This window comes from Phyllostomus discolor, chromosome 9 (assembly GCF_004126475.2).
Source record: "Phyllostomus discolor isolate MPI-MPIP mPhyDis1 chromosome 9, mPhyDis1.pri.v3, whole genome shotgun sequence".
In the NCBI taxonomy this organism is placed as follows: Eukaryota; Metazoa; Chordata; class Mammalia; order Chiroptera; family Phyllostomidae; genus Phyllostomus; species Phyllostomus discolor.
The window spans coordinates 12,274,082-12,297,227 of NC_040911.2; the positions used below are offsets into that span (position 1 = coordinate 12,274,082).

Here is a 23,146-nt window from a genome sequence, read left to right on the forward strand (position 1 = left end):
ACAGATGAACATTGCAATGTGCTTTGACTTCTTTATTTGCATTAAGTTCTTCCACAGATAAGAAAAACATCTGGATGGATGAAACCCAAAAGAAGTGTTAAGTGTAGGTAGTCAACAAACACGTAGCTGGTGAGACTACAGGCAAAACTCGTAAGATATGTTAAGTATAGATAGTAAGTTAATGGCCTGGACGATACGTATGTGTGAAAAAGGATGAAATAATCAAGAATGGTACTTGTAGATAAAATGGATGGAAAGACTGAGTCAAAAGATAATGTGACGCTAAAGCACTTCTAGAAGAAACACAGGAGAAAACATGCAGGACCGTGGGTTTGCCAGAGAGTTTTTGGAGACAACACCAAAAGCATGAGTCATGAAAGAAAACACCAACGAACTGGATTAAATGCAAATTTAAAATTCTGTTCTATAAGTGATCCTGTCAAGAGAATGAAAGACACAGATTGAAAGAAAATATCTGAATATTACATAGATGTTAAAGAACTTGTATCCAGTATACATTTACAAAAAAATCTTAAGACCCAACAGTAATAATGAAAAGAGCAACAAAACAGGGGAAAAAAAAAAAGCTAGGCAAGACCTAAAAACAGACAATCATTATAGAATGAAAGGTAAAATGTTAGTTATTTTGGAAAAGTTTGGCAGGTTTTGTTTTGTTTTTGGTAATTATATTCATACTTAGCCGTGTGACCAAGGAATTATAATCCCAGGTATTTGCCCAAGTGAATTAAAATCTTTTGCAAACTCCTAAATACAAACAGTTATTGTAGCTTATTCATAACCACCAGAACCTAGAAACAACCCAGTTGTCCCTGGATGGGCGAATGGATAAACAACCCTTGGGGCAGTCACACAATGAACACCACTCAACAACAAAAATGAGTGAACTATTCGTTCATACAATGATATGGATGAACCTTAAATATACTTTGCTAAGTGAAAGGAGCCAAAGCCAAACAAGCCACATGCTGTATGATTCCCTTTATGCAGAATCCTGGAAAAGGCAGAACTGTAAGGATGGCGAGCGGATCGGTGGCTGCCGAAGCCTGGTGGTGTGGGGGTGGGGCTGATGATGAAGGGGCTGAAACAGCAACTTTCTGGGCTGTTGGCCATGTTCCGTGTGGTGCTGGGACGGTAGACACCTGACTCGGTTCATGTGTCAAGACCCAAAGGCCTATATACCCAAAGGGTAAACTTTATTGCCTGCAATTTTTTTTTAATGAATTCACCAGCCCTGGCTGGTGTAGCTCAGTGGATTGAGCATGGGCTTGTGAAACGAAATGTCACTGGTTTAATTCCCAGCCAGGGCACATGCCTGGATTGTAGGCCAGGTCCCCAATTAGGGGTGTGTGAGGGGCAACCACACGATGATGTTTCTCTCCCTCTCTTTCTCCTTCCCTTCCCCTCTTTCTGAAAAATAAATAATTCTTTAAAAAAGAATGAATTCACCAGAACGCCAGGGAGCCCAGGATGAACTGCAGACGTGAAAAGTGCATATAACTATGTAACTAATGTATGGCATGACCTCGCTGAAGGGTATAGAGACAAAAGGGGGTGACCTACATAAATGGGGAAGAAAGGGCCAAAACACAGCTTATTATAAAGCTAAAGACTAAAACAATGGTATACAAATATTGTATTCTAGTTGGTAAACAGATTTTTCACAGAGATACAGGTTAGCAATTCTAAATTACTGTTTACAGCTAGGAAAGTTAAAAAAAAACAAGTAAATCTACTAGAGATAATGAGTCAGGTTTCCTACACTCAGAGTGAAAAATTACAAATAAGCAAAAGAGAAATCCTGTGCTGGTAAATGAAAATGGGAGATATCAGTACGAATTCATATCTTACTTTAACATAAATGGAGATAGATACAGAAGTATAGATATGGAGAGGCCCATGGGTAAGTATGCACTCATGAGGCCTGTCCAGAAGGTATCCAGTCATGTCACATGAAAAATAGAGACATTTATTGAGGAAGATACAAGAAACACTGCACATAGGACAATGACGCCTCTGTCTCCCTCAAAGTGGGCACCTTGGGACCCCACACAGTTCTCTCGATCGCCTTCAGCTGCCCCATTGTATTTTCTTGCTCATCAACAGTCTGAAATCTCTTCCTTTTCAAAGGTGATTTTAGTATTAGGAAAAGCCAGAAGTCACAGAGTGCTAAATCTGGGCTGTAGTGGGGCTGAGTCACCTGGGTGATTTGATGTTTCACCAAAACACTCTGCATAACACATGGCACATAAGCAGGTGTGTTGTCATGATGAAACTGCCAATCACCATTGCGCATAGCTGCGGACTTCTGAATCATCCGAATAGTTTCTGTAGAGGAATGTTCAAACGTAATGCAAAATTTGATACAGATTTGTTGCTCTACTGGCTCAGTCATCCTAATGCAACAGTCACACAGTACACGTGCTTGCTCAAGGGCATCTACCGGCCCCACTGACTAGTACACTGATGACATCGTTGTTCATGCCCACACATTCCAGTCCACTCTCCCTGGCTGCCAGGTTACACTGATGTCCTGCAAACCATTCTCATTGTATTAACAACAGCTGGACTTCTCCTGGACAGACCTCATATATATTTCCCGGTCTGTCCAGTGAGAGGGCCTAGCAGCGGCAAATTCCTAGTAAAATAAGCGCACCTGGAACCCAGATTTTAATTTCTAATTTCTAATACTTCCCTCAGAGGGAACCAGGGAACCTTGGGAAAAGGCTGATTCTAGGACTTCAGCGGGGGCAAGATGAGTGGGGAGCACGCCGTGTGCCAGGAAACAAGGAAGTCTGTGAAAAAGAAGGGGTCATATCACAATGGCACTGGAGCAATTTAAAAGAGTCCCCTATGGCCAATGCAGAAATAATATGAGCAACAAATTGGCATTATAAAAGGTCTATTCCTCAGTCGGTCACCTGCCAAGGGCAAGGCACGGGTCATTTGGGGACCAAAAATAAGGCCCTGGACCTTGGCCCTGAGAAGAAGATCTGAATGCAGTACTTACTCCACGGAGTAATTTTTAGGATGAGTGCATGGCTTCATTATCGTAAGGAGCCACAAATGATGTCTCAAAATATCAACAGTCATACATGCATACATGTAAAGAAAAAAGTAAAATGGTAAGCCTGGAAGGAAACTAAGTAAGCAGGTGCGTGAAATATATTTTCTTCAGCCCGGAAACATGGCATCCAACTGCCGAAGACACAAACATTCATACACCAGGATGAGCACGACGCATCCGTGGAAGCATATCATTATTCCACATTACACTGATTAAATCTCACAATTCATTTTAGAGACTATTCATATCTGACCAATGATTTAGAGGAGGATGGAAAGTTGAATTAACGGAGGGAGCACCAATCATTGCCTCTGGCAGAGCTTTTAAAGAATTAACTTGCAATCAAAGTTATAAAAAGAATGAAAGATGAGTCAGACGAGTACCAAAATAGTGGATGTGACAATGTGCACAGAACATAAACTTCTCTTTTTTTTTAACGCAATCCCACACATAAAAATAGAACTGAAAATATGTTTATAGATTAGGCAGCCACTCTTAGACTAGAACTTGAATTTTTTTCCGCTCGTCTGGTGGCAGGAGGTGGATGAGGGGCAGGAAAGTACCAGCAAAGGAAACATTGAGAAGATCCACTCTTACGGGGAATGCCACTAATAAAGAACGATGCTTTAAAGAGGTCAGATGAATGACTCGGATGTCCTTGACGTCAGGGGAATCCCTGACGTCTGACACGGCAGACACTCCACCCGCACCATCCACTGCCCTCAGTGTCTCACTGCACGTCTTAAAAATACGTAATGCGCAGTATTTTATCAGGCTGGCTGGCACAATCCTTTCAAATGCTATTGACTTATGAAGATAACGATGATGAAAATAAAATGAGAGGCCACTGTGCAATATATATATATCGTTGGTATGTACCAAGCACTGACCTAAGAAATGCTTTACATATTATTGTTTCATGACATGTTATATGAAATACGTGTACAACTATATTATACTTGTGTGCCTAGCTCTTTTACGCCCTCCACAGCACCTAACATATTGCCAGCAATAATGTAATAATTTTTATTTGTATATTTGTAATGCATATCTAAAAATCACAATTCTGGTAAATATAAAAGTAGAACCAAAATTTTACGTGAGGGACATAAACATTTGATCTCAACATTTTACTGAAGCAATGTCATCCTTTTCCATTTATCCTTACTCACTACATTGCAAAAATAGGAATTCTAAATTTATGTGACATTAAAATAGATTTATATAGCTAAAGCTGCTTCAGTCTTTTTTAAAACGTTGTATTAGTGTTTCCCTCTGAATACATCTCTTTTACATTAAGCCCCTGGCATTTCCAAATGCCATGATTATTTTCCACATTTACACATGTTTGCCTTTGACTCGGCTGCCACTCCCACTGTTCTGTACAGCCTCTACAGCACAGCTCCTACCACGCTGTGCCATCGCTTATTTGACCGCCTGCCTTCCTATAGAAAGAAAGCTCCATGACGACAGGGAAACGCATGATGACATTCCCCAGCGCCCACAGCTATGTTTAGCACTTTAATAAACAGCTGCTGAATGAGGGAGGAAAGACCGAAAATATGCTATGATATATAGACTGATGAGGACATTTACTTCAAGTTTTTCATCTTTTTTAAACTTATGAAACAATTTTACAAGCAAATATGCAGTGTATTCATAAATGAAGTTTTAGTATATGCCCCATGGATATATCTGTTTTGTAGACTCTTATTAACAATCAAAAAGTCTATGATACAAGTTATATAATGCAAGTATTAACTGTTTTTTCTTGAAAGAAACAGAAAATACTAGGCTGAAGAAAAATAAACTAGATAAATTAATTTCATTTGAAAAATACCATCTATTCAACTGCTCTGTCACCTCAACCCCTTACGCATATGCACACTGCACCTTAGAAATGTGCCCTTTTCAACTACACGAGCTCAGGGTCCCTTAACCGAGGTGACTGCTGATACTCTGCACTGAACAATTCTCGGGGGCAGGAGGCGGAATGGGTGGGGGCTCTGTTTAGCAGCGTCTCTGGCCTCCAGCCACTAGAAGCCAGTATCGCACCCTCCCCCAGCTGTGACACACCAAGATGTCTCCAGGTGTTGCTGAATGGGGACGGGGTGTGTGCGAAATCACGCTGGGTTGAGCAGCATAACGATTCTCAAAGCTCCACGCCAGGTGAAGTGGGGTATATTTTATCCCAAAGGATCTTACCAATATCAACTCACCCCATCCCCACCGTATGACTCCTATTATTGATTCTCCTGTGCTGTCCCACCAAGGATGATTGAGATCCTCTCTCCAAAAGGTGATTATTAATTAACCATGATTAAATTTTCTATTGCGACACTAAAATAAAATTGTGGCATCTTTTAAAAATAAAATACTTTTAAAAATACTTTTAACCAAGGAAATATTATCTCTGACCCATTAACAAACCATCAATCATACAATGAATTATCAGGACATTCCCAAAATTCGTGTGTATTTCCCTAGGACATATAAACAAAACAGCAGTGCCGAAGAGTGGTAGAAAGAACAGAAAAAGGGAAATTTGTAGATAAAGATGACAGGCTTGAAGTAGCTACAAACATCCACATGGAGACGGAGAAACTGAATTAAATAGGATCTCTTTTTTTAAAACCAGGTAAAGAAATTTGAAACTGGAATATATTAATGAATTTTGCCTTCAGAGAAGAGCGAATTGCTTCTTGCCCTTTTCCTGTGTATCCTATTTACGTATGTTTTACAGAAATTATATTTTTAAAATTGTGTAGAACTAATTAATCACCACTCGGAGAATGAACCTTTAAAATTTCCACTCATTTCCAATAAACTACCAGAGGGAGGTTACTTCATCAGCGTGTAAGGTTCCACTGCTAAGGTTCCGGCACAGACGCGAGTCCTCAGCCCTCAGGCCTGCAGTTCCAGCCCGCTTCCTCTTTCTACATGAAGAGACACGCCCACACAGAACACTTCAAACTACTTTAAGAAACTACAGTGGAAACTCTGTAGGTGATCTTGATTTTTTTACCTTTTCTTTTCATTTCTTTCTGTTCCGTGCATTTCCTTCTACATCATCACTCATTGCCACGTTTTAATCTGATACAGTACAAACTTCCTAATTTGTTCCACAAACACATCATGAGAAATAGGAAAAAGCCCTGGCTGGCGTAGCTCAGTGGATTGAGCGCGAGCTGGGAACCAAAGTGTCGCAGGTTCGATTCCCAGTCAGGGTAAATGCCTGGGTTGCAGGCCATGACCCCCAGCAAATGCACATTGATGTTTCTATCTCTCTCTCCTCTCTCTCTCTCTCTCTCTCTCTCTCTCTCTCTCTCTCTCTCTCTCCCCCTTCCCTCTCTAAAAATAGATAAATAAAATCTTTAAAAAAAAGAAATAGGAAAAAGAAAGAAGAGGGGAGAGGAGGCTAGAAATGAATAGATGATGGATTGATTAATTGATAGGAATCCTATATATTAAAAGAAATGGTTTGTAAGAGAATATAAACCAACTGCAGTACATGAATTTTTTAAAACCTAAATTGAATAAACTGTAAAAAAAACAATTATGAGACTTCTAGGGAAATATAAATATTGAGTTATTAAATAATATTTAAAAATCACAAGTTTTGGCATTCTAATGGTATTATAGTTATTTTTACTAAAAAGGAGTTCTTGTCTTTAGATACAAACTGAGCCATTTATAGATAAGCTGTCATTGTGTCTGAGAATCGCCTCTGAACGGGGCGGGGGAGGTGTTTAGGGGCACACGTCAGGGAGACGGCCTGTGAGTTAGCAAGTGTCGTAGCTAAGCCACAGGTATGGGGAGATTCATTATATTACTTTTATGTTTGTTCAAAATATTACAAAATAGAAAGTTTTCAAAACTGAATAGGAAAACACATCAATCTTTTATCCAAAACTAGTTTATAAAGTGATACTTGACATTCAAGGAGATCATTTCACTGACCATCCAGCATCTCTATACGGTGAGTCCAAGAGGAATAAGAAGCACAAGATGTACTTACTAGTAGTACAAGTTAGGACAGTTCCTTTGAAATGATCCCTATTTGATGTGGTGTTTTTCCCCAAATCCCTATCCATCTAATAATCATTACTGAGACTGTTTGGCACATAATTAATAGAAAGGAAAGAGGTAAGTTTACCTTTTTTTTTAGTTCTATTCAAGTCTTTTTTATTTTAAGATTTTATTTATTTATTTCCAAAGAGCGAAGGGAGGGAGAAAGAGAGAGAAACATCAATGTGCGGTTGCTGGGGGCCGTGGCCTGCAACCCAGGCATGTGCCCTGACTGGGAATAGAACCTGTGATACTTTGGTTCATAGCCCGAGCTTGATCCACTGAGCTACGCCAGCCAGGGCTGAGGTAAGCCTACTTTTATAAGTATTTAAATAAACTCTGGCCAAAAGCAGGAAAGAAAAAGTAACTCATCTCTGTCATCCTGCTCATGTGTCATATACCCCGGTCCCCTTCACGAACAAGGACTTCTGTCGTACATCGAGATCATCCCTCACACACCACAGGACCATGGGGCGTGCACAGCCAATGAGAAAAAGAAGAAGTATGCGCAGCATTACATAAGAATTCCTCACCCAAAAATTAAATCTAAAATGAAATCTCTTGCCAAGTGAGTCTTTAAATACTCAATGCAAAAAAAAAAAAATCAAAACTCAAGTAACATGCTTCTTGAGAAGGTATACAAATCAAGTTACTGATTCCATAAGGAACACATCGCAAAAACATCACTGCACTTACTATGCCTGGGCGGGGGACAGGGTGAAGGATACAGAGTATCTAATTTAACAGATGGAACCTTACCCAATGATGATTTATGAAGTCACATGAGCAAAAAGTTATTATTATAGAAGTCCATCAAGTGGATCGCAGCTATTCAAAGATGACTAAATATATATGAATCTATATTCACCTTATTCCATTAGAGTTACATAACAAATAATTTCTTACACCAGACAGTTGGCCAATCCATATCTAAAAGGCTAACACATTTTAAATAAAAATGATGACTTCTATATCAAACAGTATTCACAAGTGTTTCTGTCGCCGACAACTATTTCAGAGATGTTTTAAAGCACTCTGCCCGGCTCAGACTACTGTGCAGCTCCATTTGCTGGAGAAGTAGCCAGAGTCTATTTGTAGGTTGCTCTACAGAACCATTAAGAGTTACACAGAAACTGAAAGTTGTCCTGCGTGGTAAATTTTAGGAACTGCTGCACACAAGGGAAAGTTTATGACCCTGCCCTGTATCACTGCATTTGGGGGGTGGGGGGTGGGAATCACGGATCATGTGTCAGGGCGAGAGGCATTTAGGGAGCAGATATTTAACTAGTTTTTAATTGTGCATACAGAACCCCAGAAGACAAAAGAGGAGCATGAGGTTCTCAGTGCACAAGACATTCTCTCTCTCTCTCTCTCACACACACACACACACACACACACACAGACTCAAACTGCCTAAATAACGTCTTCAATTATTTTTTTAAAAATTATTTCACTTGGCTGGCATAGCTCAGTGGATTGAGCGTGGGCTGCAAACCAAAGCATCGCAGGTTCAATTCCCAGTCAGGGCACATGCCTGGGTTGCAGGCCATGGCCCCCAGCAACTGCACATTGATGTTTCTCTCTCTCTTTCTCCCTCCCTTCCCTCTCTAAAAATAAATAAATAAAATCTAAAAAAAACCCAAATTATTTCATATGCTGGGATTCTGGTGAAGATTTTTGCACATAAGTTTACCACCTAAAGTGTTTGAAAAACATGGGTGTGGTCATTCGCCTCCTTTGGCCTAAAAAGAAACCGTCAGACAGACCAGGAGGGGTCCTGGGGGGGTCTCTCTGGGGGTACAGCTGATGCATGCTGAAGCAGACCAGGCCGCCAGACCTCCTGTTACCCCACTTTCCTCTGGACTTCCAACCAATAATCTGGTTCTGTAAACCAGTTGTCTACCCATCATTAGAAAAATCCTTTGAAAAAACTAGTATTTTTCTCCCTGATCATTGTGATCTGAGTGGGAAATCATAAAATGAATGAAGGCCCATCCTTGGTTGAGAAGGGAGTGATGTTCGGGAAGATCACCTTCTGAACTCATCCTTCTCGCTCCTCGCCCTTCCTCCTGAGAGCCGTTATGCTCGAATCTCTTCCCCACGAGTGTGACCAGTGATCGAATGGAATGGGAAAGGCTTCCGGCCCCAGGTACCTGTCCGACTTCTCTATACAGGACAACCTCAGATGGGACCTGGGATAATGTGGTCACTTTAAACTCTATGTGAATATTTTATAAAAGGCATGATGACACTTTACAGATGTCCAGTCTTCAACCCATCACCCAGAATTCCAGGATTCACTTTCAGTTTAGTTCCTCTTTGATAGTGTATGTTTTGAAGTCCGACCCTTGCTTTAGGGGAAAAAAAGAAGCAAAAATCAAAACCAAACCAAGCCCAAGTGTAAGACCTGCTAGCCACCCCCTCGTAGACAGCAAAGAAAAAGCCTTCTTCACCTCGTGCCTGAGATAGAAAAGCATCTCAAAATATGTAATTTATGTCTTTGTACGCACAAGCCATGCCAGAACTTGTTTGGAAAGGTTTAGTTATCAGAGGGATGTAATTTCACTATATGTCTTCAAAATCAGTTGAACATAAACATTTTCATTAACATTCTTCCTCTAAAAATGGCAATGAAAAATTATAATAAAAATAATGTACAAAAATGAAAGAAAGAACCACCCCTCCCCTTCCATGTCCATCCCCGAAGCTGAGGTGCTTTAGTCCAAGCACACGTTTTGCAGGGGTGCCCCGTCAGCTCGTCCCGGTAAAATGTAAGGTCCTTGCTTAAGAATTACAGAAAGAACCGTGATCATAGCACTGACATTAACTGTAGATGCAACCGTGATCACAGCACTGACATTAACTGTAGATGCAATTTTTTAAACGGCAGCCATACCATAGGTGGCTGTGGTTGTTTCCTTTCATCTCTAAATCAAGCAAGGGAAGTCTTTCCAAGTGATGGGGAAGATTTCTAGGACAAACACAGAAAATATGTACAGAAAAATTACAAAAGTACTAAGTACTGTTACAGACGACTGGGTTTGGCATTTAACAGGCTGGAGGAAACCAGATCAATCTCAATCTTGCTGGGGTCAATTCGGGTGCTCAAACCAATAAAACAGATTTTTTTCTTTATGTTTGTGGTCCAGAAGTGCTAAAATATTAACCAAGTCTGGAAATGTCATGTACGATGAAACCATTTATAAATATTAAAAGACATTTCAAATACTTATTTGTATCAAAATCTGCTTAATAAAAATAGATAGGAGATGTAGTAAGTCATTAGGCCAATATTAATAAAGAAAAATATAAAATACCATACTTCCCCCAAAAAAGCATGAAGAGGAAGGGAGAATGAATTAAAGAAAGGCATTTTAGTACAATTTGATCACTTAATCCCAGCATTTATAAGTAACACTAGAAAAAAAAATCCACCATTAACTATTACAATCAAAATACTACAGATAACATATAGGTCTGTATAATTTTCTTGCAATAGCTTTAAATTTCTGTTTTCCTTCCAGACTCTAAGATCTATCACATGCACATCACAAGGCTTCAAAGTAAAATATTAAAACAGTGCAATTATATATAATATCCAGTCAACAGAGATAATAAACTGAAAAATATGATATAAAATTATAAATGTCTCACTTTTAATGAAAACTGAATTCATTCATGCATATTCGGTGTCTGGGATTTAAAACATCGCGCGGTTATCAATCAGCTCTCTGCTCAGTGAGAGCAGGTGGAACAGCGCCCTGAGCACCTGGACGGGCGCGATGTGTACTAGAATGGAGAGACTTTATTCGTATTTAACAGCTGAGTAGACACTTGTTCTATTACAAAGACATGTTCCGGTATTCGTGTGCAGTGCTTTGTAAAGTACTTCGTTTCCATTAGCATTGTACATTTTTGTTCTTCAGCAAATCAGCCGGAGACTAATGGCACAAATCAATATCCTACTCTTCATAGCAACTAATATTCGGTCATTATCTCAGCAAAGGCCTCTAGAACCTCAGCTAAAGGTATACCAGGCATTTCTATTGATATCCAAACACCATTTTTAAAAAAATGTGTCACGGGTGGAATGAATTTTCCTCTTGTAACGTAGTCTCCATCGGCTGAGGTGCCTTCAACTTCTTAAAGCGGGTGGTTGGCACACAGACTTCAATTACTGAAGGAAGGTGGTCGTGCCTCCTGGGGGCCTTGCCACCAACTACACCTCGAGGAGAGGTGACACCTTTCCGCACGGAAGGGAGGGAAATATGGAGACATGTAAAAGACAGAAAGAAAGGGCACAAGGAAATAAGGAGTTATTTCAAACCCTTTCAGTGCCAGGGGCTCTTGTGAAAGTGCCAGCGGGCAGCCAGCATCCCCTGGGCGGAATGACAGGGAAGAAGCGGGCCAGGAGCTCCCGTTCGGTGGACTCCCTGTTCTGCCCAGTTATTCAAGGAAGCAGGTGTTGGGCTTCCTCAGGCCCCGCCCCTGGCCTTGTCCCACGGGGCGGGGCATCCTCCCCGGTTCCTAATGAAGACCTGAACCCAGGCTGCCCGCTGTCCTGTCTGAACAGGGACACCTTTTCCCAGCAGCAGGAAGTTCCTTACTCCTGCAGACTTCTAACCTGCAGCCTTACTTGATAACAGACTTTCCTGTTTATTACTTAGAAAGTCTAGCCAATTGATCCAGTAATGCTTTCATTTTTAATTTACCACTTCTCATTTCTAAGATGTGTACAAAGGATATAAAGAAAATTACAAGAAAATTAAATATCACCTCCAAGATCTCAAGCCTTGTGGAACTAAAGGATTTGCCTTTAGATGGTTGTGACCGATGAAGAAGAAATTTCATTGTTATTCCGTTAGGTTAGTAGCCAAGCATGGATAAGAAGAACAGTTTAATGCTGTTAAATACATGATCAGTCTAGAGTGCTTAAAATTAAGCTCAACAGCTCTGACATTCTGGAAGAAAAAAGAGGAACTAATCCCTTAGGTCCCAACGAAACACTGCGGACAGATACAATACAGACACAGTGTGCTCTGCATCACACTGTTCCTCTCCACACAAATCCTCGCGGCCTCCCGATCTAAAAATTCAACCCAGACTAGGAGGTCCTTTTTATGTGGACCACTTAGCCATAACTCCCCTTTCCCTTTCTCATCCCATCACACGATCACTCCCCACTGGCCCTGGGAACGCTGTAAGACAACACTCCGAGACATTTCTGCGGAAACCTCCCCTTTTGATTTCAGCTAACTCCCAGAGCCGGCGTTAATTACAGAAGGGGGATTTTAGCATCATCGGTTCTTCGTGAGCAATCACATGATTTTCCCTTTCTTTTCCCAACTTTGACTAAAGTATTTTTCATCAGAAAGAAAGATACACCCAGAACGCAGCAAAAGACCTGAGAAAATAGTCAAGTGAGCAGAATGCGAGCAGCCGACACAGACACCGTGAAGTGCTTCCACTAATGCTTAGGGATTTTTTTTTTTTAATTAGAGAGTCCTTACTCTTAGCCAGTTTATCTCACTTTATATGTAACTCCCATGAATTTGGTTTCCTGGCTTGTGTGCTCCTGGACGCCGGAAACAGAAAGTTAGAAAACAGGGCAGAAGCTACTAGGGGCGAGACGAAACAGCCCAAGGGCAGACATTGGTAACAACTGCTAGATAATAGAAAGAGGAGGAAGCAAAATTATTTTTAAAAAACAGAGTATGAATGCAAGAGGCACCTCCACCTGGGTACTTTTTGTTTGGAGAAGCAGGTTCACCCTCGTCATAAGTAAGTGGTAGTAATTGTGCATCATGGACCAAAACAACAACTCTTGCAACCGAGACATTTTGAAATATTGTAACAAAAAAGGTTAAATATTTTAAAAATCTGAGTATCTTGTGACTTTTAAACCCTCAGTTATCTAGAAAAATCATTCCTAAGTTCCAAACGACTCAGGCATATATAAAAAGAAAAGAGGAAAAGATGCTACATAGTTTAAGGCCTTCTGAGGTGGCGAGAGGGGGACTGACTTAAATGATATTTATCCAACCCTGTCCCTATCCTTTCCCCATCCTCTCTCTACCAGCAAACCCTGAAAATATATGCCTGCCCAAAATGCACTAATAGTTACATGATTTTTACTGGATACAATACACTTTTCTACTGTAATATATAGTTCCATCTTACCTTCTTGCATAGTGGTCCGTCCACATTTGTGCTCAGAATGAACACTACTTTGTAACCACCAGAAAAGTGACTTCAATCCCAGGGACTACAGTGTGGCTTGTGGAAAGTCAAACCCAAAACATTGACTGGGAATGTCTTTCCTTGAACAAAGAAATCCTGTTCTGTTTCCAAGGGGAACGAAAGGACGAGCCTAACCCTGGTAACCTTAACACAAAAGGGAGCTAAAAAGGCAGGGGCTCGATGAGAACAAAGGATTGTTCTTCCCGATGACATCAATACGTATTAAACACGATGTGCTACACATCCTTCTATCAATATCTGAGATGATGAATCTGCAAATTAATACTGCATCAGCCATAACTGCATAACATTACAACAGCACCCTCTTTAGAAGAGATTTTGATTTATATAACGGTAGTCACTTGTGTGTGTTTAATGTTTCTGAAATTAAAGGAGGAGACGAGCCACTGTGAGCAAGCAGAACACAACATGCGAGAACTAATTACGCTCGTGACCTCACGCCCTAGAAGGTCACTCTGCATCACAGGCCAAAGGAAATCAGGACCCATCAGCATGTACCTCAGAGCAGCCACTGCCGGGAAGGAAGGGCAAGTGGGGTGTATTTCATAAACTAGCGGGTGCTTGACCTTATGAAAAAGTCAATGATCAAAATGCTGCTTGTACGGTGTCACAAATAAGAAATACATAAATAGGATTATGCAAAATATCTTCATTGCAAAATAAATCTGAGAAGCATAAAATGTTTTATGTTCCTCTGAATTATAATACCACAGCACAAAACACCACTAATCCTTCCTTATTGAGAATAATTCATAAAATTTTTCAAGTGTTTTAATACCAAAAAAGTGATTACAAATACATGCTGAACAGTGATAACTCGGAAAATATTCGCAACATTTATAAGTCACTTTACAAGAATGTATACACTGTTTATCATTCCAGTCCTGTTACTGTTACAGCAAGGATCACAGAAGCACATCTTCCAATTTTCCATCAGAAATTAGGCATTGAAAGCATACACACTGATGGCATTTGTAAGGGACAGAATTTTCCTAGCAGGTTCAAGGACAGGGCTCCACTCCCTGGAACAAAATTCTTGATATCACTCGATTAGGAGTTGGTTTCTGTGAAAGTCTGTGAACTGGCTTTCCAGTTAGGATGCACGATTGCCCCTTTCCTCCCCGGTGATTCCGGGTCTACTTCCAGAGGCCCTGGGTACAGTAAAGTAAGGTTAATTCTGGGGCAGTGAGAATGAGGAGGACAGAGCTGTAGGATCCGGTACAGGAAGGAGAGGGGACGGGCAGCCACCGCTCACTACGTGTGCCGTGCACTGTGCTGGGTGCTGTACCAGGCTTCTCCCTCGACTGCTTTCCTCACATCCTCAGACAAACCCACAAAAGGCTTTCATCATGGAATGTACCTAAAATTCCAGAAGACCCCAGGCACTCCGACTAGTTGACTCGTCTTAGGCCCAGTGCAGTCACTGACCGACTGACTGTGAAGTCAGGGAAAGCTGCCGCCCACTTTGAACCTCAGGCTCCTCATCTCTAAGGAGAAGGGCTACCGCAGTCCATCAGCCCAGCGCGACATTCTGCTCTTTGGGCAGGTGCGCTTTCTGTGTTTCAAATAATTAACAAAGGGACTGGACTCTCGGATCAAGCTCAGCTCTAAGGGAGGAGCTGCCAGTACTGCCTAGGCAATTACTGAGTATGTTTAAGAGCTTAGGACGATTGAATTATAAGAAAATACCTGATGAGTTGGTGTATTCATCAGATACATTGCTTAGTATTTTCCCTCCTTGAGGGATTATGAAAATTCCCACACTAGAATGAAGTGTTCAGTTTCTAGAAGACTGCTTCCTGCTGCAACTCACTATCATCATCCTCTCCTCCACTGTCAATGCCAACGGCAGAAGCCACGTCACGACCAGCACGCTGATGGCAGGCGTGGGCGGTCCGCCAGCGGGCTCCGCGACCTCTCGATCCCTTGGGCCAGCGCATCCGCTCCACAGCCTGTGTGGTCATGCCTCTTCGCTGTGTGCGCTCTGCTCCTCGCTCACCTTCAGAGGCCCTGCCCTTCGGCCTGACATCCTTGTATTAAAATAGAAAACTCCCCGCAAAGCTGGTTAAAACTAATTTTGCACTCAGTCACTGCAGAAGTCCCAGAATAGATTAATATATTACAGCAAGAGCTGTTAGTGTAAGATGTTTTAGTTTCATGTAGAATGTATCTATTCTTTTGCTAACGAATACAGTTACAGTAAATGATAACATTAAAATTTTTCGTAAGTCAGCATCCAGTTCATTTATAAAGTACTCCAGGATACTATGCCAAGGACTTTGATTTACATTGATGGAAATGTTTAGATCTGACCAAGAACTACCTAGTTTATGCTTATTTGAACAATGATGAGAACCATTAACGGTAATTTTTTAGTTATTTTTCTGTTCCACTTTGCTGTTGTTAAAGTTAACGTGGCTGAGAATGAAAGTGAAAGCAGGATTAGTTAAGCCAAACATCTCCGCATTCCTCCACCCCCCACTCCCTTTAAAACCCAAGGATGCTGGAGGAAGCGAGATTGAACCAACCGCGGTGAGATCATGAGTTCGGCAGTCTGCCAGTCACCTAGTGACGGAGGGACCTTCAGTAAATGCTTTACTCTCTCTGGGCCCCATTGAACTAACTCATCTGGGTGGAAGAAGTGAGGGTGGTGGTGACGACAGCGCCTCCTTAAGAGGTTTGCGGCCACAGTTTGATGACACAAGGCCGACCAGGCACTTAGCAAAAGCCTGGCAGAGAGCATGTTCAGTTCATGGTAGGTACTGTCACTACATCACGCGTCCTGTGTCCTCTGGACCCTCTCACAGGCATCTCGCCTGTCACGTCCGTCGCTGCCTCAGGGAGTCGTCCGTGACCACCGCACCATGCCTTCCCACTGCACCGAACTCATTCTCGTCTTTCCGAGAACAAAAACACACGTGGGGCCGGGTCCTCTGTTTCCTTCCGTAACAGCCTCCCAGCTGCTTAGTCCACTTCAACCCACTCTCCTGCTCTACGCGAGTCCATCCTTAATAAAAGGATGGACTGTCTTTACAATGGGTCTCAACAGTTCCATAACCGTGTTCTCATTGTAAGACAACCTCTGGTGACTTTCTATACAGTTTCACGTTCAGTCTACTCTACGGTTTGTCCTTAAGTTGGGGGAGCCTTTGATCAATAAGGCTTATGATTAGCTGATGAGATAATTCTATTTTCCGGAAGATCACACGGTTAATGCCACAAGTCACCGAACACAGTGCACCGTACCAGGCTATGCGAAGGTGCAAGATTCCCATAGAGCGAATGTGAAGAGAGCTTTTTCCAGCCCACGTTATTTTTTTTTAACATTTTTTAATATTTGACAAGATTTTAAACCTACTAATATTTATATAAGAGCTTTAAACCTGGGAATTTACGTAGATAAAGTCTATGTCTAAAAACCCTGGGTTTTTCATTTCCTTTTATTAAAATGGAAAAACTCCCTATAAGCAAATAAACAATACTCTCTCAGTAAACAGTCTTACCTAGACAGATTAAAGAATTTTAACTGAGGTTTTCAATCTGTGATATTTTGGTTACATGTGCAATATATATTTGCATGTAAAGATGATGAATATACTTATTGAACAAATACCTACTGTTTGCCATGGCCCACGCACGGTTCCATGTGCTTTCTGGAACTCAGCGGAACCTACAAAATCTCACTGTCTTCACTTCATCGGTCACACAACGGAGGCTGAGAAAGGCTCAGTGCCCACGGTCGCACATCTAATGAGTCAACCACCGCAGTCAGCACTGGCAAACACCTGGTAGAGTTATGCCAGTTTTAACAGTTGTGATCCTGTTTGATTCTGGTTTCCATTTCCTTTCTGTACAGTCCTGTGTTGCCTCTCTGGGCATGTGTAATGCGTACTTCATTGACAAGAATAATTGGTATTGGCAAAGGTCATTTAAAATGAATGAATTAAAAATGTCATTTAGAAAAGGTCAAAACCCAGGCCAAATTTCCACAGCAAAAAGTTTTTGTAAAGTTTCCTTAAGACTTCATCTTAAAGAAAAAGTAAAACATTTATTTTCTCTTATACTCCTAACAGATGAAAATGTTAATTCTGGATTCTTCTTCAGGAAAATAAAGAATGAATCAAATCTTGAATTGGGATGAAGCATACTTTTTCCATAAAAGAAAAATTTATGATAGCACAAATACAACTTTTCTTCAGTGTACATTTGACCTAGGAGCATGATCACACAGGTTTTTATTTTGCAAAAATAGTCAAAAATTTCAACAATTTTTTTCCCTAGCCCTTTCCCAATCCCTTCAAATCATCCTTATTTGAAAAATTTCATTCATCAAACCCTCACTAATTTTCTCTTTTTCAACAGTACGCTGGTCTAACTCTACCAGGTCTTTATTTCTGAGGGATCCATAATTCCAGCTTCACCGTGGACAGCACGTGCCTTGTCCCCGCAGCTGCACGGCACCAGGTGAGTCTAACAAGCAGGCACCCGTGAGCATAGCAAGGCACTGGGCAGAGACAGACGCTACTGCTAAACAGGGTGGGGTTTGGCTTGGGGATCAATTTTATAAGGGGTTAACCCATTAGTGACTGCCTTGATATTTATATAACTTTTGCCTTTATTTTTTTTCCCCTAAGCAAACTCCAAACCAAAGGGATTTCAGGAAATGAATGCGCAGAACCTGCGGGTCCTTGTTTGCACCGAAGGTAAACGACTCACTGTCGATGACAGGCAGTAGCAGCAAGCACACTCGTGAGTTTTGGCTCTTTTCTCACAAGCACGGAAAGCTGTGCAGAAAACCACGAGAGCACTTACGCGACATGACGTGGTCCATGTACTGGGGCAAGTACGGGGCCCAGGCATCGATGGCCTCCTTCCGCCCGGCCTGCTCGATCCTCCTCAGCTCGGCCAGCAGCAGGGCCTGCGCGGCTTCTCGGACCTGGAGGGACCACAGACCCCAACGTGAAAAGGGCAGGTCGGCCGGGGAGCTGTCTGATAACCAGAACGCTCAGAAGTGAGAGCCATAAACCACATTTATTTACATGACCAAAACTGCCAGCCAAACAGTGAGTTAAGGCTTAATGGGGAATAAACTGGATGCCCATAAAAATCAAAGATATTTTAATTACTGATCTCACTGAAAAAAAATTTAACACTGACAGACTGGATTATGTTTGAACATAAAATGCTCTGGGCTTAAAACTGTATTTTCCAAAGCTTTTAAAACATTCTAGCACTTTAATTTTGCACTATCAGGTTTAAATTTTCTATATAAAAGTTAAAAGCCATTGTTAGAACTATTAAATTTGTTCTCTTTAAGCCCAAATAAATTTAACCTTACCTAGTGAATCTTTATAATATACATACTAAATAGGTATTGTTTACACAAACATACATGTATAAATCCACACGCTCATGTATATCTAAGGCACGCTTAAACAGTTTGTTTTCAACAAATAGGCAAATACATTCCTATGTAATGGCATCAGTTCTGTTGAAGGACACTAGTTTTCAAAAATTGTATTTTCTGATTTTTTTCTTCCTTTTCTTTCTTAACAACTTTTATTTTGCAGTTTTAGTTTAGTTCTGTTTTATTTTGGTAAAAGTGCCACAGGAATGGGGTTACAGAAGCTTAATCAATTGTTATGTGATGTATCAGTCAATTAGTATTTATAACTGAAAAGATAACTCAGCAGCATCTGATAAAGTTTGAATGAAAATTGTTTTAAATTATAACTGACTTATGAAGTAATTTAAAATATTAATCCATGTAAAACCAAGTATGCTGCAATTTCCCAGGGAAGGAAGACAAGGAAAGTAGCAAATATGTTCATTATATTTGGTAAATTAAAAACTTGGAATGATATAAACTGCTACAGCTCTATAGGTCAAATGCCATAATAAGGGAAATCTCTATAAAATGTTTCCAAGTCCCTGGTGATATTTTATTCCAAGCGGTACCTAATGCAGCGTAAGCCCATTAACACAGAATAATAGCTCTCATTTACTGAGCTCCTCCAGGGTGTCAGACTCGGCACTAACCGCTGGACTTGTGTTACCTTATTCGACCCTGATGGCAATCCCGGGAGGAATATATTATTATCCCCACTTTACAAATGAGCTTCAAATAGGTTAGGTAAATTGCCCAGGGTCACAAAGTTAATAATCGGCAGAACTGATATTTAAATCCAGGTCTCTCCCATTCCAAAGACCTTCTCCTTTTATTGTAACACAGTACCTCCCACTGGACTGGGGATACTCACTGAGAATCTGATTGGTGGGATGACACCTGAGTGTGCGATTCTGGGGAAGGTGGGTGCATGCATGTATGTGAATACATGTGTACGACAGTAACAGACAGCTCCGCAAAGTATGTGAAACGTTTTATCAAATACGCACTGGTTTAAAAATAAATTAAATAAATAAAACAAGCAAGCAAGCAGAAACACTACTGTTTAGTATATAAACTGAAAAAAAAATCATGAATCCATATTTTCTACCACTAAATAAACAGGTGATAAAAAATTAAACATTCACCATTGTGGTGTCACATTTACACTTGTCCAGTGCCTTTTCAGCGCTTTTGTTTCCTCCCCGCCTCACCCCGACATTACCTCCAGGCACCGGTCCTGCCACCTCCGAGCGAGCATCTCCAGAAGCGGGGGCCGGAACTTGTCCAGCCCCAGCAGGTCGGGCAGCATGACGCAGTGCATGGCGGCCAGCTGGCTCCACCCTTGAAAACGCAAGAGATTAAAAATACTTTCAACATTCCGGCATTTCCTAACGCAAAATTTCTTCTTTATGTAAGTATACCAGAAACATAAAAAAAAAAGGCATGTCTGCTAAATTGTTATAAATTAGTTCAATTTATTACCAAATTTTTTTGGTGCATAATTTTATATCAAATATATTTCATCTCTAAATCATGTAAGTGGTACTTATAAGAACTCTCATAGTCTTAAAGCAAATAGAAACAGATTTCTACATGAAGTATATACAAACTCTACACGGAAAAGACATCGCTGAATAATCCTTCTAGAATAAAACATATATTCCGAGGTGGGGAAGCACAGACTTGAAACCACTCTCAGTGAAAAGGGCATTTCACACAGAGAGCCAGAGAAAGGGTCACAGCCATCTGAAGGCCTGGCCATCTGTGCCTGACCACTGGGCCAGTCCTCAGAGATAATTCCCTTCCCTGTCAGAGGGCCTTTCGTGAAGGTACTTATTGATCCCTTTTCTTAGAAAGCAAATCAGATATTTACTCACAATCATAGCTCAAATAGCTAACAGAGTACTCATTCATTTTCAGAGGAAAGTGAATTCAGACATTCCACAAAATAAAAACCTTACCATCCAAAATTTACAAGCTCCTAAGTATCACGACCTCTAATCTACGGAAATAGAAGTTATTTTTTTCAAAATCCTAACCCACAATATGGAATCTGATTACAGGAGAAAACAAACACTGTAAACCACAATATTTAAAAGTACTAGTACCCGGACATTCTCAAATAATCATGTCAACCCTATTTTAAAGGTGTCTGAAAAACATACATACAATAAATGCCTCGGTTTTCCCAAATTACACATAAAGCCACTATAAATCCGTAATAGTTACCATTATCTCCTGGAGAAACATTCAAAGACAAAGAAGAATAAATGGGGGGGGGGGAGCTTGTCTACTACCTCATCACAAGGAGAGTTATCTGGGATCATAGAATTTCAGCAAAACAATGTTTTAAAATAATCTAAACTGTAGTCTTCGGAGACAACAACAAAAAACCCACCTTGAAAAGATTATTAATGATTAAAGCGAGTGAGTGGGAGACCAGACCCCCATCTCGAGATTCATCCTTTCAGAAAGGAGACTCTCGTCAACTGAGATGCAGAATCACATTGATTAAGGTGATGAGTATGTGCTTTTTAGATTATAATTTATTTTCAACAGAGGGATATATATATACGTACATACATAAATACATGTATATAAATATAAATTACCACACAGTAGTTTCTTAAAGTGCTTTACTGTCTCATAAAAATATGAAGTGGATTTATGAGCTAAATTTTTTTTAATGGGCTGACGTTTACTGTGATGATTCTCACCGTTCTCCAAAGTGAATGGCTGATTTTTGAATTAAAATATTCCTATCTTTCATAATAGCTTCACAAAGATAACCCTAATTATGTTTTGCTAGTGCAGTCTTCACATATTAACCTTAATACAGGCCTCTGGTGGGGGAACCAAACAAAAAAACGAGTTACGTTTTTAAGAGCCCACGTCTTCCTTCCCAAGGAGTTCCACTCGGAACGTGGGCTCTGCACTTCCCAGACGCTACACCGCTCCTTCTGTTTGGACGGACTAGAAACGCTGCTTATTAGTGAAGAGTCAGACTCACTCTGGCTGACCTTTGAGATCTTATCAATTCCCTGCACTTGGTATTACTCAAACTGGTGAAGACTGAGCCCACGACGAAGAGTGTGGATACAACCAAGAGCTCCTAAGTTCCATTATGCTGCCAGGCAGTGTAAGTAACCGTAGAAGGCCGCAGGGGTAAAAGGTTTGTGGGTTCCATTCACATTATCAGAAGTCCAAGACACTTCCCACTAGCGTAACTCCCCAGGGATAATATGATAGCCTAGCTACATCTTAAAAACTAAAATGACTGCTGGTTGCTGCTGCGGCCAGAAAGAGAAGTAGCAAGTAGGATAAGACAGGTGAGTTCCTATCAGTCTATACAGTCGCTGGTGCTAAGCATCCTTCTGAAGACTTGGCATATGAGAATGTGAATTGAGAGACTGTCGTATCTCCCTCCAACCAGGGCACGTGGTGTGTAAAGAGAGCAAACTGCATCTCTCCAGGGTGACGATACACAGAAAATAAACTGGCAGCTGTAACGCCAGAGATGACGTGGTAAACGTCACCGTGGAAACCAGAGCGCCTCTTGGCGCCTGCTTCACACCCAGATCAGCGTCCTGCACTCCTTTTGCAGCGTTCTGGACCACAGGGTGTGGGGTTCGCTCCACCAGTGGGAGCGCCCCAGTGTCACGCCTGGCCCTCATCACCGACATTAGCAAACCAAATCAGTACATGGAATTTCACCGTCTCATACGTAACAGAGCAGGTAAACATGTAGATTAGGTAAAAAAAAAAAAAAAGAACACGTCAAATTAGGATAAAGTACAGACTGGGAGAAAGTTGTTAGGAAGTTAAGAGAGAATACCTTCATTTACTAAGAAACAGGTATGGAAAGCAGGAGTAGAGGCGGGGCCAGAGCCAGAGTGGTCGGCGTCAGCCCGAGCGGAAGTGACAGGTGCAGGCACTTGCAGAGGAAAAGAGGAGAAACGAGAGAGAGAGGATTGAGGTGCGGCAGTTTCTGGAAAAAAGCTCAGAATTAGTGAAGAATGAAAAACAGGGTTGGCAAAATACAGTAAATGTGGAACTGAAAAATGGTGTTTTAATCAGACGGCATGATCATTAAGGGTTACAGCAGGGAAATGATATATTTTATTGAATGGCAATCACAGTGTAGCTTAAATTCCTCTTAAAACCAAAATCTATTTAATGTTACAGTTGAATGATGTACCAATTAAAAAAAAATTCTAAAAGAACTGAGGCCACAACAAAACAAATGTCAACATATTAAAAATCAGCAAAAATGGAACTCAATTTTTAAAATGTATCACATAATGAAAAGTTTATGTTGGTCTTCATGTCAATTACATTTTTGC

At 40.9% G+C, this 23,146-nt stretch overlaps 1 protein-coding gene across 1 annotated transcript in view; it reads right to left on the reverse strand.

Annotated features, from left to right (window-relative positions):
* Window positions 1-23,146, reverse strand: part of WDR7 (WD repeat domain 7) — a 291,161-nt gene that overhangs the window by 172,287 nt on the left and 95,728 nt on the right. The window contains 3 exon segments of the mRNA XM_028524165.2: window positions 18,227-18,350; window positions 20,026-20,144; window positions 22,639-22,737. Of these exon segments, the coding sequence (XP_028379966.1) occupies window positions 18,227-18,350; window positions 20,026-20,144; window positions 22,639-22,737 (342 nt within the window).